The sequence below is a fragment of the Aristolochia californica genome, unplaced genomic scaffold, assembly GCF_029961685.1.
Source record: "Aristolochia californica isolate CCGP_79_NKW_82.1479 unplaced genomic scaffold, dmAriCali1.0.hap1 SCAF_6, whole genome shotgun sequence".
Lineage (NCBI taxonomy): Eukaryota > Viridiplantae > Streptophyta > Magnoliopsida > Piperales > Aristolochiaceae > Aristolochia > Aristolochia californica.
The window spans coordinates 44,672,434-44,691,313 of NW_027182257.1; the positions used below are offsets into that span (position 1 = coordinate 44,672,434).

At 38.1% G+C, this 18,880-nt stretch overlaps 2 protein-coding genes and 1 pseudogene across 2 annotated transcripts; 1 reads left to right on the forward strand and 2 right to left on the reverse strand.

The window, feature by feature from the left end:
* Positions 1 to 786: 786 nt before the first annotated feature.
* LOC137934644 (chlorophyll(ide) b reductase NOL, chloroplastic) lies at positions 787 to 6,507 on the reverse strand. Its single transcript, XM_068779094.1, has 13 exons — positions 6,234 to 6,507; positions 5,173 to 5,241; positions 4,692 to 4,753; positions 4,519 to 4,605; positions 3,485 to 3,552; positions 3,330 to 3,378; positions 3,134 to 3,219; positions 2,331 to 2,388; positions 1,957 to 2,007; positions 1,682 to 1,732; positions 1,564 to 1,605; positions 1,298 to 1,408; positions 787 to 1,122 (listed from the first exon to the last, which is right to left on the reverse strand). Exons 1-13 carry the CDS (start codon positions 6,505 to 6,507, stop codon positions 1,075 to 1,077), a joined length of 1,056 nt encoding a protein of 351 aa, XP_068635195.1. The 3' UTR covers positions 787 to 1,074.
* A 952-nt stretch (positions 6,508 to 7,459) lies between these two features.
* On the reverse strand, positions 7,460 to 14,013 carry LOC137935509 (uncharacterized; annotated as a pseudogene).
* On the forward strand, positions 13,029 to 18,686 carry LOC137934850 (probable inactive leucine-rich repeat receptor-like protein kinase At3g03770). Its single transcript, XM_068779401.1, has 8 exons — positions 13,029 to 13,454; positions 13,897 to 15,401; positions 15,543 to 15,676; positions 16,455 to 16,695; positions 16,778 to 16,986; positions 17,107 to 17,159; positions 17,407 to 17,518; positions 17,943 to 18,686. Exons 2-8 carry the CDS (start codon positions 14,012 to 14,014, stop codon positions 18,225 to 18,227), a joined length of 2,424 nt encoding a protein of 807 aa, XP_068635502.1. The 5' UTR covers positions 13,029 to 13,454; positions 13,897 to 14,011; the 3' UTR covers positions 18,228 to 18,686.
* Positions 18,687 to 18,880: the final 194 nt, after the last annotated feature.

Here is an 18,880-nt window from a genome sequence, read left to right on the forward strand (position 1 = left end):
AATTTTTAATGAGTGATTACGCATGGTTTTTCACTTGGATTCAGGAATCAAATCGGGACCCTGATTTTCTGAGTCAAATGGGTTCGAATTGGGAATTAGGCCGAGTCAGGGCTTGCCTATTATAGAAGAATCCAGTTTCAAATCTAAGTGTCATGACTCAGTGTCCATGTCAAATTTGTAAAATTAAATATAAATAAATAACCTGAAAAAATTAAAGAAAATAGGCGGAGAAAAATGGGAGAAAGAGATTCTCCCCAGAGGTGTTGGACCATTGGGAAGGAGGAGGTGTAATGTCCCTATTGGAAGATACGGTAGACTGTCATTTTATACGGAAAAGTCCTACACATCATCAAACTAAGCGTCCGATGTTTTCTCACCCCAAACTTGGAGTATTATAAGATAAACCTACACACACGACCAAAGAAAGTCCATACATCAATGGGTAAAAAATGAATTCAGACCCATAAGCCCACACCGTGGTGTAAACATGATACTGATATAATTAATTTATAATATATCTCTTATTTGGGTAAAAGGTATTCTTATAATATTAATATTTTTTTTACATCTCCAGTTTGGGCAAATCCATTACCCTAATCTTTCTCTGTTCAATAGAGATGGCCTTCTTGTCTTTCATAAACAGAACTATATAATACACATGAAAACACAGTAACTTCAAATAATAAAAGCAATTCCGCAGCAGAGGCGTTTACTGAATACTCGTTTTGGGCTATCTTCTCCAGTATTTAGTGTTCGAAATAGATATATGAGGTAAATTGCACTAAAAAAGATGTCAAGGATTCATGCTTCGAAACCAAGAAATTGGGGTCGGTCAGTTTTGCAGTACATTTGTGAAATATCATCCTTGCTGAGAATCTAGTCTGTCATTCTTATGGAAAAGAAGAATTAAATACAGTTATTCATCAGTATCTTCTGAAAACAGAGTAAACGGAAGTTCAGATTCTCAGCTTGGGGTTTGATCTACAGATGGAGAAAACTCCCTTATAAAACTGAAAGGCTCCCAATACCAATGAGGGTGGTTGATTGTAGGCTTGAACTTGCTGACAAGATTTCTCAATCTTCAACAATGAATCTGTTTCTTCTCGCCCCGAAAGCAATTCTCTGGAGGGAGTAAAGTAACAAACACAGTTAATTTCACATCTTGTCAAGTGTTCATCACTTTTTACATTTGATTTTCCCTTTAAATTCAATTCCAGCTGAAATTTTCAACCGGGCTGTAAGAGAATTTCATGGAAAAAAAGAAGGGAAAGAGAAAAGCAGTCAAATGTCACTTTACTGAAAATATCTGAGAGTATGCTTTCAAGCCAGTGAGAAATCGAATATAAGTAGGCTTCATAGATCCATCGCTCAAGATTGATCTGATAGATGGAACAAGGTATGCTGCTACCTGCAGAAATAGTGTTTTTGGAAAACGTTAATGGATGATGGATCAAATTCTGCAGCACATTGACACGCTACATCTCATTTCATTCCTCATGAAAAGTGGGGAAAAGGGGACTTTTTTTAGTGAATGGAAAATTATTCAACTGCCACAGTGCTTACCACTTCAGCCGGTTCTGCCAAAACATTGATGAAAAATTTGGCCTGAAAACAGAAGCAGAACAACCATCAGCAGCATTCTTGTTAGTGCAGGATGATAGAAATTAGTCTCACATCCTACCTGCTTTGAAGTAACCCCAGACATCAGAAGATCAGTTGTCACCATGCCTGGCTGCATTCATCAGGGTTATGGACAAATTTTCATAAAAATGTATAAAGAAGAAAACAAAAGCTCTGAATAATACTCCATAGATATTAATTTAATAATGGAGGTTTTGCATTTTTATATTGTTAAAGAACTTAAAATAGTTCTGTGTGACTAAAACCAAAAAATTGCATAATGACATCTTCCAAAATTGTCAGTGTATAAAAACAGATCAAAGCAGAGCAACATACTGAAAGATTATGCACCATTACATTCTTAACTTCCTGCATCTGCAATTCAGCCTGCACAAACATATATAATATCACAATTTCCACATCAAGAGAAGAACAGTGATATGTAGTCTTTAGTTAATATCTTTTGCCACTCATGTGCATTAGCACCGATATGGAAAAACAGGATACTAGACAATGGCAACTAAGACCCAAGAAAGTAAATATTTGCCACAGTACCTTATTTAACTGGAACTAGTGGAAGAATTAAATTTGAGACAGTTGGATTCATGTCTACTATCCAAGAGCAGCACAAAACACCACTGCCCACTCCCTATTCCTCAGATATCATGCATGAAAGTGCAAGCACATGATTGGAGAGCAGACAACTATACCTGCAAAGACTTTGTCAAATGCACCACACTCCGTTTTGTAGCACCATACGCAGCAAATCTGGAAGAGTGAAGAAGGCAGTTATCCAACTAAAAAGGGTCTGTAGAAGTACAAAACACAAACAAGTAAGGAATTAAAGTAATCAGAATAGTTGGAGAACTAAAGCAAAATAGGAGGTCTTCTTGTCAAGTAAAAAAAAAAGAAAAAACAATCTGGTTATTGATTGAGCATAAAAACTTCTGCTTGAAAAAATTTACATAGTAATTGATTTCAACAGAATGAAAATTGAGCATTCTGTTTATCTAGCAAGAAATTATAGCTCAATCATGTATTTCTAAGTGAAAATGGTTTTTCCTTCCCTCTTTCTCAATGTTGTAATTGTTTCATCTTAGCCTTTACTTTTTTTAATCTTAGTTGGTTTGAGGCATGAAAGCACTTAAAACACTTTTTTTCTTTAAAAGAATAAGAACAAAGAAACTGGATTTATCAGTTCTCAAGAGCAGGATAGAAGGACGGATTGAAACTCATCAAGTATGTAATGACTATTGCATATATGAATATTCAGCTGCAAGGTATTTCCAAGTTCATATATTCCCCCTTGGTTGCCTATGATAGTAATTTATTTTAAATACATTTGTAAGTTGTCTTTTGTGGCAAAAGAAGTCAAATCAGTATGTTATACATCTTCAAAGAATAAAAGAACTTTTTTCTTGGGTGGCAACAAAAGAATCCAATGCAAGTTGTTTGAACCATTAATAACTTACGGATGGCAGAAAACTTAATCTAACACAGAACAGATCTCTACCGTGGGGTTGGTCTTCCATCTGATCCTGCTCCATCAATGTTGAAAACATGACCTCCACGAGGCTGGTCCAACATCATCTTTATAGCCTATATATTACCAAAAAGTCATAAAGAAAATGTAACAGGTAGGTCTTAGAATAAGCAACTAAACTACCCTTACTTTTACATAAAAAAACAACACAGATAAACTTAGCTACCTCTCTGCAACAGATCATCAAACCAAGGGTATTTGTTGTGACAACTTCCCTGCGTAACAAAGATCATACTAAGTAGTCAGTGTGATTAGAAAGAGGAAAGACTCTGCAGGTAAATAAGTTGAAAAAAAAAAAAGTTTGTCTATCGTGCATTTTACATGAGATCTTCATCAGAAGCTTCAGCAAGTGGTTTATAGCTGTAAGCATTTGATCCAGCGTTGTTAATCTGTACCAGCACCAGATTCAGTTTCAAAACCAGCAAAGCTAGCAGGAATGAGAAGAGACTAGAAATCTTTGCATATGCTCAAAATAACTATACCTCTACCAAGAAAACAAAAAAGAAATTCTGAAATTACATTAAAATATTCGCGCTCTACTTTTGAGACTTTGATCATGGACTATGGTTAGAACTTTAAGTTACTTAGAGATAAAATGATTTCAACATGTGGAAAACAGCAGGTCAACTTGACCGAGCCAGAGAAACTTCAGCTTTTCCCTTTTTATTAGCCAAACAACTTTTCCAACCTCCTTCACAGCAATAAATGCCTATGGTAATTAACATCTACTATTCACAAGCAAAATGGTGAAGAGAGAAAGAAACATAAATACTGAGATGCTATGGAAGCACAATTTACAAACATTAGAGAGAGACAAAATGTTGCCAGAAAACAACTTCTCATCATCACTGGTAGCAATAAAATCAATGCTTTTAAAAGCAATGATTTTATTTTTTCACACCCCAGCAAATAAATGCTGTTAAAAGACTTGAGTAAGGGTAGTTTGGTAATTTTAACTTCTTATGTAGTGTCTTACGATTCCAGTATGTTACTCTACTTGTCATCATGTTATGTTTCAAGTTCCATACAATTCTGTCATGTATTGAGTGAGTTATAAAACATTTTGTATTAGGGAAATTATTGTCCTTTTGATGTAAATTACTGATTCAATTAAAGGGGAAAGGCTTGTGTTTTTTAGCTTCTCTCTCACTTTCTTTGTTTTTCCCTCTCTTGATCTCTCCAAGTTCGGCATTTCACAAATGCAATACCCTTCCAAAAAATAAAAAGATCGCCATGTTATGATACCATCAAAGAAAGTTGCGAGTAAATGGGATCTGCATACCAGTGTAGAATCACATATTTAGAGAAATATTCTGGTTTTATTACGTGTTTCCTCTTGTAGTGAGATCACATACCCACACATCTATATATTTAAGTTTGTCACGTGCAAATGCAACCAATGCCTTGACATCCTTGCCTTGTCTAACATCACAGACAGTACCCTGCACAAAGAAAACCTCCAAAGGCTCATTGCTAGAGAAGAGAATAAAGCGTATCTACAACATGTAAAATGCAATGCAGTTGATACCCACACATGCTGCTCTCCAAATTCCTCTTTCAAGCTCTGAACAGCTGACTCTACACGTTCAGCTGCATGAGAAAACATGAATTGAAGTTTGAACAAGACAACACATCAAGTGACAACATATTAAGTGCAACAACTTCATAACATGGAAGAATAATGCAGTCTAATAACTATGGCAGGGACTAATAAAGGGATGAAAATATGCACTATTAATGGACACGAAATGAGACAACCTATAAATGCATATTCCCTATTTTTTAAGCCTATCCCTCCCGACATATAGTAAAACCTTTCCAGTAGTTTTCAACACTATGAGCCCATTTTAGAGATGATCCAACTTGTTCATTTGGCTGTCCTTCTACCCAAGAGTCCCCTTTCTGTACTACAACAAAGAAAGGAGAGCTTTTGAGGAACAAAAACGGTCAATATTGCCTCCCTTGACTCCAATTGGAGAGACGTGCCAAAGAGGAAATAATAAACATACCTGATCTTGAGCATATTATAACATTGTCACCTGCTTTGAGAAATTCTCTTGCAAGTGCAAATCCAACTCCTATATAAAATGAATCATTGCATGTGATGAGAAAATATGGCAGAGTAAGAAAAACAATATGAAAATAGCATAGTTGAAACGCAAAAGACCCAGAAGGTTTCTATCGTGGGTCGAACCAAGCTATCAAATGCTAGAGAAGACCACTCATATTTTATTCCGTGAGCTAAATTAGATTTACATAAACAGATTACATCAAAAAGAGCAGAAAAAATAGAAAATTTAAATCACAAGTTACTTTAAGAGGATGAAGCCGGTGTAGGGATGGCAACGGGTCTGGTCGGGATGGGGTTTTAGGAAACCTGACCTTGCTCGACAACCCCGTCCGTGCAAAAAAACCGCAATGGGTTGAACGTTGCCCTCCTCAGCCATCTCCCCATCCTGTCTCCGGCCCCTTCAACCCCCCTGTCCCCCTATGAAACCTGCGGGTCCCTCCTCTGCTTGCTCTGAATATTGAAATTTTTAATGTGATATCGAGGGTATTAATTTATCAAATATATATAGGTTGGGTAAGGTTTTTGGGGATTTTTTTATGGTAAAGACCATCCGTGGCAGCATTAATATTGGTACTTGACCAACATCTTCAAGGTTAAGGCAAAGTGTTCATGGTAAACCAAGAAGCCACATGGAAAACGAGATACACCACTTGAAGTAGACAGGATACGTAGAAGCTCGTGCACAAACCAAAATGCTCTGCTCCTGACTCAAGAACTTCAATCAATCCAATTGAAACTACTATGATTCACTGCTCATATAAATTTTTTATTGTTTCCACCATGCAAGCGTATCAGGCCATGCAGTCCCGGTAGACTCAAATCCACACTAGCCATATTAAAATTAATCACACACTCCGCAAGCAAATCCCACCATAAAACTCTTCGTGTAACTGGTAGCCATAAATGAGATGCTCATCTCCCACTCAACGAAATTCCAGCAAAGAACTCCGACAAGTTTACTCAAAATAAACAAAATTTGAAAAGAAAACGCCGTCCCACCTTTGCTTGAACCAGTGACAAGGACATTGTAAGGAGAAACCATAGCTTCTTTCTGCACGATGGATTCCGCCCGAATTCCAGAGAGACCCCTAGTCTTCACAGGCTTAAACCTCCGATTCCGGGACTCAAAGCGGATCGGATCGGCAGGAGAACTGCAAGGGCTTGCTACACGATCCGATGCGGCTATACCGGTAATCGGAGATGAGAGAATATGCCGCCGCAGGTTACTGGACGGCAGCGGGAAAGAGAGAGCGGGAAAACGAAGAGAGGCCATGCGCGTTGTGGTTAGAAAGGGAGGGATAAGGCTCAATCTGTTCCCACAGTTTCAGTTCGTGGACTTTTTAGACAAGTTCACTCCCTTCCGAGTCTGGGCTTTTAATAAATTGGGCGACCCTTAAAGGCCCATATGAGCGGTACCCCTCCCACGCCCTCCTAGACATAAGCCCAGAAATTTAGGCCCATCTTCAAAACATAAGCAAATTGGGTTTATATTTTTTTAAAATATCCTTCAATATGATTTTACCGTTAACTGATTTTTTTTTAAACAAGAGAGAAAAGGCGCGCAGAGGATTGAAAGGACTGAAAATAAGAAGAATAAAAGTAATTTGTCATTTTCAGACCACAAATTTTAACTCTTATTTATCAATATTAATTACTTTTACAGCCCAAAGAGAGAACAGGAGCTTCCTTCCACCTTTTGTTACTCTCTCAAAGTGAAGGTCTTCCTCTGTTTTTTAGCTCTTCCTGATGTACAGAGACAACAGAGGGAGAGATCCCCCTATTAAAAAATGGATCTTGGTCCACAGAAAAATAATTAACCAAAATTAAGAAACTCTTTTCTCAATTACAAAGGCTCACATACAGGTAAGGTATTCTGATGCTGTTCTACATTTACAAAAAAATTCTCATAATTTACAAGTTGGTATAAGACATGTTAGGCCTTAATCAAGGCAGAGATTATGAATAGAGCATATAGACATGAACTCGGAGACGTGACAGAATCCCAAATTCAAATTTTGTTTTTTTCATTGATCTGGTGATAACAGTTAAACAGTAAACACTGTTCTTTGGAGATAAAAAGAAAAAAAAAGGGCATGGTGGAAGGAATAGGAAATTGCTATCAAGTTGTGACATGAGGGAGGAGAAGGAGGTGTTGGAAGAAAGAAAAAAACTGGATCAAGATTGAGCCTCTTTTTATGAACTATTCAGAACCAAGAAAAACAGGTCTAATTAGAACACAATGATCTGGGACCCAGATACTCAACCACATCCATTTTCAAGTCCTTCGGCATATTCATCTCTTGTAACCATCTATAACTGCTATCACCTTCTACTCTTGCAGCCCCATCTGTGACAGGGGAAGAAAAAGAACTGAGATATGACTGACATCAGTTCTTTTGCAGCATTGAAGAGAAAAGAGAATGCAGAATGACAATCAATTCGGGTTATTGGTGGGGCAGATAACCCCATGAATACATGACTCTTGTTCTGCTGCTGATTCTGAAGTGTTCAAATGAATATAGTGCATGATAAGTGGTGTTAAAGAAGAGTTTGAATGGTCTTTTAATTACTTGTGATTGTACATGTTTTCTTCTCTTACCAGTGACTGAGAAGTAGGCAAATTCTTTGTAGTAATTGTGGTCTCGGTCATTCTCTATCGAGTAAGAAGGTCCAAGAACATCAAACACCACACATACGGTGATTGCAGTGAAGGCATGGATATTACCCCCAGAAGATGGATATAGTACAGAAGTTCTTGGAGCTGTGAAGACAAGAGTCCTGTTCCAGCCTGGCTAACCTGACTGCCAACATTATTCAACAAAGATTAATATTTCATGAAATGACACCAAAGTTGAAGCTACAGTAATAAAAGATTGATAACAATGACACTCACTAACGCATATAAATTAATAGTCTCTCAGAGGAACTCACATTTGGGTGTTTGCTTGGAATCATCTGTCACAACAGGACCAGCCCAGTCATATGACTTGATGTGCATAGTTCCTACTAGAAGTTTACTAAAAACTGTCATGTCAGGGTGATTATGGAGAGGAATCACTGCTGTTGGAGGGAGAAAGAAGATACACAACTGCAAAACATGAGAAAACAGATACAGCAAGTCAGGATAGGATGTAGTTAGAAGAGAAACTATGCTGGTACTCAATTACAATGTTCAAGACAACCTAAAGAGTCATCAAGTGAAACCTGAGGGGAAATACATAATGCATGAGTTTGAACATGAATAAATGAGTTGGGACCAAGGTTTTGCAACTCACCAGGCTGACCCACGAGATAGCCATGTTAACATGGATTTGGGAGCGGTCAGGTTGGGCAGGGATTGAACTCATCCCTTGTATTTCCTAAGGGTCTGTTTGGAACAATCTAGCTTTTGGACTTGAGAAAACAAATTCAAGCCGAATTTGACTAGAGCCAAATCAGGTTCCAAGACCAAGTCATATGTTAAGCACCTAGCCAATACTACCCAAAAGACCGGCCTGATAGGAACAGAAGACATAGGTACTTAACCCAGGACCATAACATCACCCTGCCCTTCCCCGAGCTGACGACCGCGGAGGCTACCACAACAGAGCAACCGGAGCCGGGTCAAACCCGGGTCAGTCCAGGCGCGTGACCACCCGCATCCGTTTTGGGGGCGCCGGGATTTGAAGTCGGGACGCAGCGCTAGCTCTGATACCAAATGTTAAGCACCTAGCCAATACTAGCCAAAATACCGGCCTGATAGGAGTGGAAGATATAGGTACTTAACCCAGGACCATAACATCATAACACTATGGTTGGAAAATAACATAAATGGTAGGTAGACAACAGGAACATGTGAAACCTGTGGGAATGGTAGATGAACTAATACAAGGCAAGGAGCAAACGAAAGCTTGTTCCTTTTTCCTCTCCTAATACTTTATTTGTAGGTATGCATAATCAGTTTTGAAAAAAATTAAGCTGTCTAGAAAAATCTTGGTCAGCTCTCTGAGAAGGAGACAGAATTCGTGGAGCCAGAACCTTTATATAACAAAATCTTCTAGACACTGAATTTTTTTCAAAACTGATTACTGGTCTTTAATGGCAGAAAATTTAAGTATTAAAACACAAGACCAATTTTTCTTAAGGAACCTCGTCCAAGAGTACAAACTAATTGGTCAACCCTCTTATTTCATTCATTCGAAAGGTATAAACAAAGCTACATTAGGTGAAATAGTACTCGATGACTTACTGAAAAATTCTCGCATTTGTACATTGTTGTGTATGTGATTGTTGGAGTTCCTTCGACCGAATCTTTCCCTGTAAAGAAAAGCAGATCCCTGCTCAACCCCACGTCTTCCTGCTTCATATCATCTGCAAATAACACAACTCTTAAACACCCACTACCAAAAAATGCAAACGGAACGCATCCACAACAATTGCTGATGCAGGTTAATCAAATCTCTTATCCTCGTTAACAGATGAAAAAATGGTATTTCTGGTCGTTAACTGACAACCAACAGACACATTGTGCAATGGACCAGCCATTTTGTCGATTGGTATATCGTGGGCACACTGCAGCAATCCATGCAGGGTTCATTGTATCCACCAGAAGCAAACATGTTATGTCTTGGATGTCTCTAAATCCTTCTTGAGTTATGCACCAGAGCTTTCGATGAAGACATGGATATGTACCTCTCTAATTTTACCGAAGGATCAGATCAAATTTAGTTTCAGTAATGGCTCTAGCTAGAACCATCGTCAGGTTGGAACTGATTAGATTTCAAAGAAATTTGGCAAGGTGCTTCTCAACTCTTTCAATAGATTATGAAATGACAACACAGAGACGAATGGCAACAACAAAGATTAGAGATTTTGAGTACCTACCCAGAAGCAGCTTCAACGAGGCGGAGGAACAGTACCGGGGCCCTTGAACACATCCTTGCACGTATTGAACAGCCTCTGAACCGACGAAGGCACCAAGTAAGGAACGCGGTTTTTGCTCCTATGACATTTTTTACGGATAGATTTGTTTCCTTCTCTCAGTACTTCTCCCTTATTCACCACCAAACTCACCTCAAATTTCATCCAGGCAACTCACAGACGAAAGATCGAGGAATGTTCGTCCAGGAATTAATCCCTGAATACCGTATACCGTCTCCTGCTGTATACGTCTCGCTTAATACAGTAACACAACGCTCAGATTCCACTACAGCAGACCGAATCCCGCCAACCGAACGCAAAAACCAGTTATTCAAATCCCCAGACACAGACTCCGCAAACCGTTCTTAAGAAGGTAAAAGAAAACCAAAGAGTTTATTCTACGTCTCCACGTTAAAACCACCTCCCCTGATACAAACCCAGCTCGAGTACACTCCGCTCTACTGTACCCAAATTTCAAACAATATTGTTATTTTGATGATATTGCAAGATTATGTAGACATTATTTTACAACCGAAAAATATATAGGTAATTATGTTATACAGATGGCTATGTTAGTAATTTGACATAAACCATTGGAGATAAACAAGCCCTAAATCTAGGAATAATAGCTAGGATGAACATAATTGATTTCTTATATAAAAAGACTGATTAGCATGGTTGCTTAAGATCATGAGTGAGTAAGATTTTTATTTTTTATTTTTTTATATATGAAAGGTATTTGATGTGTTAATCCACAACTTTGTATTTGATGCACTAAACTAAATTCTTGATTAAGAACACAATCGGTTTAGGCAATGTTAATCAATTACAAAATGGATCCATTGCAAACCGAAGCTATTTATTAAATAGAGTAGAAATGCTTCTATAACTTCGAACCATAGTCTTGTAACTCAACCAGGTCCACCCAGATTTTTTAGGTAGCGGGGTGTCAGAGTTGTTCCGTCCACTCTTGTAGGCGGTAGTTTTCCGTACCTAACAAATCGGTCTATTGAGTTGTATTGGCTAATCACTGTCATGGGGATCAACCATTTTGTTTTTGGTTGAGCCCCTCTGATTCATCCTCAATCTAACTCTTAATTCAAGACTTGAATAACCCATTTAAAAATAAAAAACTGACAAAAATAATAAAAAATAAATCGCGAAATAATTTGTATATATATAAATTTATTGGTGGATAAGTTTTTTTATATAGGACAACAAAATGTGACCTAGTTTGGTTTGGTCTAATTCAATATATTTGAGTTAAAATTAAGAATTTAGACTTAGGTAGTGGGGAAGGACAATGTGAGTACACTCAATCAATCTTATTATCCTTTCCAGTCTCTTCTTACTCTACTCTGTAGCTGAATATTTAAAGCAAGTCGATAAAACGAATAAGATGTTAAAATTTTAGAGTAATGAGATTATTTAATAAATATGTTCACTTATTAGATTAAAACTCAAATTTTTAGGTCGGTTTTGTATAGAGCTTCATTATAATTCTTGGTTTATATCACTTGTTATTGTCATCTTTTTTTATGGACAATATACATGATATTATAAACTAATACAAATCCAAGTCCATTTTATTTAATAATTTAATTAAAATTATATATAATTATATATATATATATCTCTTATAAATTCTCAGTGTTTTTAAAAAATTATAAATAATAAAAAATAAAGATATTTATGATTTATAATTATATATTTTTATGAAATTGATTAAATCATATAATAATCTTTATTAAAAGCAAAGCAATATCTTTTGATCTCCACTTCTACTCTCTTTTGAGCTTTGGCTTTCTTAAATTCCTCTCATTCAGTGTCTAATCATCGATACTTTGACGATAAGCCTATTAGGATGAAACATGAGAGTGCGTAAAGTCTACTAAGTAGAAAGATAAGGTGGTGGACCCTTTAAAAATCTCATATTTTTATTTAGATTATAACATATGACTAAGGTTTTTCGACTTGTCGGTGGGACTCGACCCTTATGTTCTAGACGAGTCCCCTTTGTCTTGCCTTGAATCGGTGAATCTTTAATCAAACTTGACTGATTTGACTCAATTTTTTATGTGCTTTACTCGAGTCTAAATTTGAGCAAAAACATATTCGTCTAATTTTTTTTTTAAATAAATTATTCATGTAATTAAAAAATAAAAAAATATAATTATATTTTTATAAATTTATAAAATGAAAAAATAAATACTCGAAAGTCAACCGAGTTCAACCAAAATGGAGCATGATTCACTCGAGTCATAACTAAGACGAGAAAGCATTGGGAAGGACATGGTCACCTCATTAAACAAGTGGAACCAGAATCGTGCGACACAATAATAAGTGTGGACTCGGCTGGACCTAAGTAACCTTTTACTGAGCCGATCTCTCAAGAATATTTCTGTCATTTCCATTCGCAAGAAGGCGCAAAAGAAAATATTCTAGAAAAAACAGAGACAGAGAGATGCCGATGAGAGAGACGGCCAATGAAGCGAAAGCGAGATGATGCTCCGCTTTTTCTTTTCTGCATTTTGAACGCTGAGAAAGCGAAAGATGAAAGAAAAGCGTCGAGTGGGGAGGCGGACGAATAAAGGAGGTCGTCTTCAACGAGAATCTCTCTTTTGCTTTCCGCGTCTTTTATGGAGTTTCGTCCAGATCTCCCGTCCCCAATGCCACAGAGAAATTAAAAAGAAGAAAAGATTCAGCTGAAAAAGAAAGGAACTGCATGAATTTTACTGCGAAAAGCACTGCAGGTAGTGGAAACTGGAAATTGTCGTTTTCCTCGTCCCGAACCGTGACTTCCTGATCTACCTCTGTACGTATCTTGGAAGCTTGCCTGGTTCTTGTTCCTGTGCGTTTGCATGGCTCCGATCCGTGACCAAAATTGACTTTGGAAGCGGTGAAATGTTCTGGATGATGGAGATGGGCCGAGGTTTTTTAAAGAGTGTAGTTACCAGTTGTGTAGACCTGTCTGCTAGTGTGAGCTTGTGATTGGAATTTGGAAGATTTGCCTTGTTGTAGTTCTGTTGAATTAACTGCTTCTAGACGAGGAGTCCGGATATAGCTGGAGAATCTGTTTGTGCTAATAGGGCTGAGAATAAGAGAACAGAAGCCGTATTGCATTCGCAGCCTGGAGTTTGATTGGCTTGTTATTTTTATGAGGAATATTGAAGGCCGTAACTGTGAGTGAGAAAACAATAACTCCTCTCAGAGTGATAACTTCTCGCTTCCAGCCTGAGCTCCATAAATCCTGCGACCTGCGACAAGCCAAACTTCACCGAAAGGTGTCGTCGGAGAAGATTTGAAGCTCGTAAATGCGAAGTAAGATATTTCGATTGCCGTTACTATTACTGTTTTCTTGTTTTGTGCTTCCTTTCAGCACTAGTAGTGCTTCCTATTCTCCATTTCAGTCTGGTTTTCGCTATCAGTAAGGATAAGATTCCATGATTAAGACTCGAATGGCTGCTGTCGAAGATGTGTCTCTCGCGATATGGACGGTTTATCCATAACATGACGTTTATGGTCTAGTTGGAATACTGTTAATCACAGAGATTATGTTCGTAAAAGTATCTTGATGGAAACAAAAACACTGCAATAGCATCACTACATATGCTAATAAGATCGCAGTTGACGAGAAATTGAGACTCGTGAAGAGAGAAGGATAAGAGTTATTTCTTTTCTCTTCTCTTTGAGCTCATACAGATTTACTGAGCTTTCTGTGATTAAAACTAACAGCCGAATTCATTTTTTATCGTACTTGCAGCTCTTCCTCGGTGTTGGACAGCACACCCATACTATTGAAGACACTACTCCGATGCATCTTAGCACCAACCGTGGGTTGCTGGCTGCTTTTGTCTTCCAAGAGTTGCATCTGCCGCATGAACCCTGCAGAAATTATTGGACTTCGGGCTTCTGTAAGTGGAGCTCAGATGGCGAAAGGAGACTCCGCAACTCTTTTCCTTTTCTTTACCTTCTTGATGATGATCTCTTACAGCTACGAGTTACAATCTTCTCAAGTTCAGACGCTTCTGAGAATTCAGCGCTTGTTAAACTCACCGCCAGTTTTAAGCAGTTGGAATGACTCCACGGATTTCTGCAACATCGAGCCTGCCCCTTCTCTCACCGTTGTTTGTTACGAGGGCACTATTACTCAACTGCATATCTTTGGGCAAAATGGGTCTCCAGCGTTGCCCCGGAATTTCTCTATAGGTTCTTTCTTCACGACTCTGGTAAAACTTCCGAGCTTGAAAGTCATTTCGTTGGTTTCGCTCGGTTTATGGGGTCCTCTACCTGCCAAAATCACCCGTTTTTCTTCCCTGGAAATACTGAACATGAGTTCGAACTTTCTTTATGGTCCTATTCCTCCGCAAATCTGGTCTCTTCGGAGCCTCCAAACTCTAATACTAGATAGTAACATGTTCAGGGGTCAAATTCCTGATTGGGTGAGCGCGCTTCCTGTTCTTGCTGTATTGAGCTTGAAGAACAATTCTTTGAGTGGTTCTATACCTAATTCACTGAGGACTTTAGAGAATCTCAGAGTGCTAGATTTATCAAACAATCGGTTGGCCGGAGAAGTTCCTGATTTTGGCAGCTTGACCAACCTTCAAGTGCTCAAGTTGGCGGACAATTTTTTGGGATCCCTCTTTCCGACTTTGGGAAAGAAGCTCGTTACTCTAGAATTGAGAAATAACAGGTTTAGCTCGGGTGTTCCTTCTGAAATTGCCTCCTGTTATCAGCTGCAACGGCTAGATATTTCTTTGAATAGATTTGTGGGGCCTTTTCCGCCGTCATTGTTGTCTTTGCCTTCAATTCATTACCTTAACATATCGGGGAATAGATTGTCTGGATTGCTTTTTGAGAATATGTCTTGTAACGGCGAGCTTGAGTATGTGGATTTATCTGCAAACCTTTTGAGTGGGAACTTGCCCATTTGTCTCGTATCAGATTCGAAGAGCAGGGTAGTTCAGTACTCGAGAAATTGTCTAGAAACTGCCGTCCAAAATCAGCATCCGCACTGGTTTTGCCAGAACCAAGCTTTGGCGGTGGGAATAGCAAACCATGACAAAAAGGAAAGGCAAACAAATAATAAAGTAATTGTGTTGCTAAGCACATTGGGAGGGATTACTGGACTGATTGTGCTTAGCAGTCTCTTGATATTACTGGTTCGCAGAAGAATGAACATGCGAAGGGTGATTAAAAGGCCTCCAAGAACATTGGTTGCAGATAATCATTCGACTGGTATTCCTTCCAAGCTCCTTTCTGATGCAAGTAAGTTCCTGTTTTCAGCCCTTCCCCTAGTCTTGTTTCCGTGTATCATCTAAGCTCCGATGTCAAAGTCTTATATGTCCAATTCTAGATCGTTGTCTGAGTGATAAAGCATTAACGTATAAGTTTTCCTCATGTTGAAAGGGTATATATCTCAAAGCATGAAACTAGGAGCGCTTGGTCTGCCGGCATATCGAACATTTTCCTTAGAAGAGCTTGAGGAAGCCACAAATAACTTTGATACATCTAGTTTTATGGGCGAAGGTTCTCATGGACAGGTATGCCTTTTGCTTCTCACCTCATTGTCCTCAATATTGAAACTTCTGCATTCTGAAGAGAAAAAATATTGAACACTAGTGCAAAAAGTGCATCTGGTCCTCTGTTTTTCACATTATGGCTCTTGTTATTTTGATGTAGTTACAAGTCAGTGTCAATATTAACAGGGTTGTTTTCCATGGGTTGCACTGGATTTTATCCAAATATGAATGTATGTCAAGGAAAGGAACTTTAGCTAACTACTACAGTGATATTCTCTAGACTTAGATATCTAAACAAGCAACTGCCCTCTCAAAATCAAACGGTGGGGTGGGTTGGGGCCTGAGATGGAATCTGTAGCTCTAGAACTTAGGAAAGTGCATCCAGAAAATGTCAGAATTAAGTAATGGCTAGGGCTAAAACAACAATAGAAACCACTATTTTTGGAATACAATGTTGTCAAATAATTTTGTCCACATAATACTATGTGCAAGCAAACAAGAGAAAAGCCTGAGGAGCATAAAGCTCCCAAGTCAGCATCACTCCTCACTCTGTTGGTGGTCATATGTCTGCATGTTGAATCTTGTGGATAGTTTTATGTCAGTAACAGTGTTCTCCACAACCTGGTTCTTGGATAACTATTTGCACTGTACTTGTCTTATTAGAGAACTCTTTCCATTTTGGTCCTGTTAATAAAAGATAATAAGCTTATGGTTAATTTTTGCTTTTTCTTTTTAAAATATTGTATATTTCTTCTCAAGTTCTCTCGTTGTTTTAACTTTTAACTGGTTGTGGTCTCAGATGTATAGGGGCATGTTGAGTGATGGCTCCGTCATTGCATTAAGATGCTTGAAATTGAAACAGAAGCACACTACTCAAAATTTTGTTCACCACATTGAATTAATTTCAAAGCTCAGGCATCAACATTTGGTTAGTGCCCTTGGTCACTGTTTTGAATGCTATCTTGATGATTCAAGCGTTAGCAGAATTTTCATCGCATTTGAATATGTACCAAATGGAACTCTTAGAAGCAACATATCTGGTAAGCATCCTTTATAGCAAGTCTTGTTATTTACCTTATTTCTCTTCTTTGATTTAATCATTCTTACATTTTCTTTTCACAGGTGGAGTTTCAGGTCAAATCCTGTCCTGGGCACAGAGGATATCAGCTGCCATTGGCATAGCAAAAGGTATCCAATTTCTGCATGCCGGAATTGTACCAGGCATTTATGCCAATGATTTGAAGATAACAAATGTACTCTTGGACCAAAACCTTGTTGCAAAAATAAGCAGCTACAATTTGCCAGTGTTGACTGAGAATATGAAAAATGAGGTCAGATGGACTGTCATGAACTTTTCCTTTCCCTATGTTCGAAACTGATGTTTATGATTTAGCAACTTGGATGACATATGTTACTGAAGTGGGAAACATCTGTTTTCTACAATATTGCAGGATGGAACTGGTGTGTCTTCAAATGTTTCAAAAGATAAATGTGCCCCTGGCAGGTATAATAAACTGCTAGAACCTTAAGCAGATTTTAAGAAGGAAATTGCCTTGAAATTTTTGTTTTTGTTACATCTCATATGTTTCCTTAGTTTTGAGTTCAAATGTTTTTTCACATTGGTACATTAATATATACATTTATTATGCATATATAACAAGTAAATTTTGATTTTCTGATTGAAAAAGCTACATTTTATTAGCTGGATAGTCTATTTTGGAAATAATAATGTGGAAAATCTTGATTTACAGGGTTAAACAGGATGATAAGACAGATATGTATGATTTTGGTGTGATATTACTAGAACTTATCACTGGAACGCTCATCACATCCCAAGATGATGTGGATGCGTTAAAAGGCCAGGTATTGTATTCTTCACTATCATTATATTTTGGTTGTGGAAGTAAAAGCCTAAGAGGATATAAATGCCTGGATGTAAGGTTATTTAATTGGTCAAGGGCGATGCATTGGTCTGAACAGATAAATTTAGTTAGACTGCAGTTACTTTTTCAATTAAACAAACTGCTACACCTTGATAATACTGATGAATGCCTGCTCACTTCAGTTTTTGCTTAATGTTTGTTAGCTCTTCTGCCAAGAGCTTGTCCTAAGTGAGCTCCAGAAGTCTGGACAAAGTATAAAAAGAATAAAGAACTAGACCACAAAGTTCTAAACATGTTCTATTTGGATTTTTGAATGGAGGAACCAAGTTGGACTACTCTCTGGTCGTCAGAACTTCAACCGTGTAGCCATCCTTTAAACGTTTTTCCATTCTAACTTGCAACAGTTACGTAGAAGCATAGCAGCAGATGAATCTGCTCAAAGGAGTCCAGTTGATCCAGCAGTACTAGCAAATTGCTCGGATGAATCTCTGAAGACGGTGATGCAGATCTGCATAAGGTGCCTCTCTAAAGAACCAACAAAAAGACCTTCCATCGAAGATGTGCTATGGAACATGCAGTTTGCTGCTCAGGTTCAAGAAACGTGGAAGGGAGACTCTCAGAGCAGTGATGGGTCACCAGAATCACCTCACCGACCTACCAAGCTGCAACTCACTATTCAACAAGGATAAAGGATTCTCAACACCAAGGTGTACAAGACTGACCAGCTTTCGTGTTTAGGTTCTACCCTCCGATATACGGGTTCGCAGACTCTCTTCACATGTGTAAGTAGGTAAGCAACCAACCCAAAATCACGAATTGGCTTTGCATATATATATATATATATATAGACAGTCAATATCACGAGTGCGGAATGCTCTTCTTACGCAATCACATCGATAATTTCCATTAGTTCACCAAAAGTAGTTTGGGGTGAAAGAATAAAATATTCCCTCGCAATCAGTTATGAAATTATCAAAGACCCTTGTGTATTAGTGACGTTTTTTAATATTCGTCACGCTTTCAATAGCTGTTTCAATCCTATAATTTACTGATTGTTCATGCCATCAATTTCATGCCTGTACTGAACGCTGTCCTTTTCTGTTGGACACTTTTACCGATTGTGTGCTTAGGTCAGCAATTAAAGCTGGAATTCACTTTTTCCCCTCGAAGCTCTTCTTTTATCTTCCATGCACAGCAATATATGCCTGCGCAAGTCCCAATTTTTCTGCTGTGAATCCTTGTTCATGGATCAGCGTATAAATGCAATCGCACCGACAGGAAGACAGCAGCCCTGGTTGAGAGCAGGGCTCATAACATATCATGCCCATGCTTACAGAATGAA

Coding starts and splice junctions, on each gene's coding strand:
- LOC137934644 (XM_068779094.1), bottom strand. CDS start 6,507: ATGGCCTCTCTTCGTTTTCCCGCTCTCTCTTTCCCGCTGCCGTCCAGT. Junction 4,606..4,691: donor TTGGAGAGCAGCATGTGTGG/GTATCAACTGCA, acceptor TTCTTTGTGCAG/GGTACTGTCTGTGATGTTAG. Junction 3,553..4,518: donor TTAAATATATAGATGTGTGG/GTATGTGATCTC, acceptor GTGCTGGTACAG/ATTAACAACGCTGGATCAAA.
- LOC137934850 (XM_068779401.1), top strand. CDS start 14,012: ATGAACCCTGCAGAAATTATTGGACTTCGGGCTTCTGTAAGTGGAGCT. Junction 17,160..17,406: donor GATAAATGTGCCCCTGGCAG/GTATAATAAACT, acceptor CTTGATTTACAG/GGTTAAACAGGATGATAAGA. Junction 17,519..17,942: donor TGGATGCGTTAAAAGGCCAG/GTATTGTATTCT, acceptor AACTTGCAACAG/TTACGTAGAAGCATAGCAGC.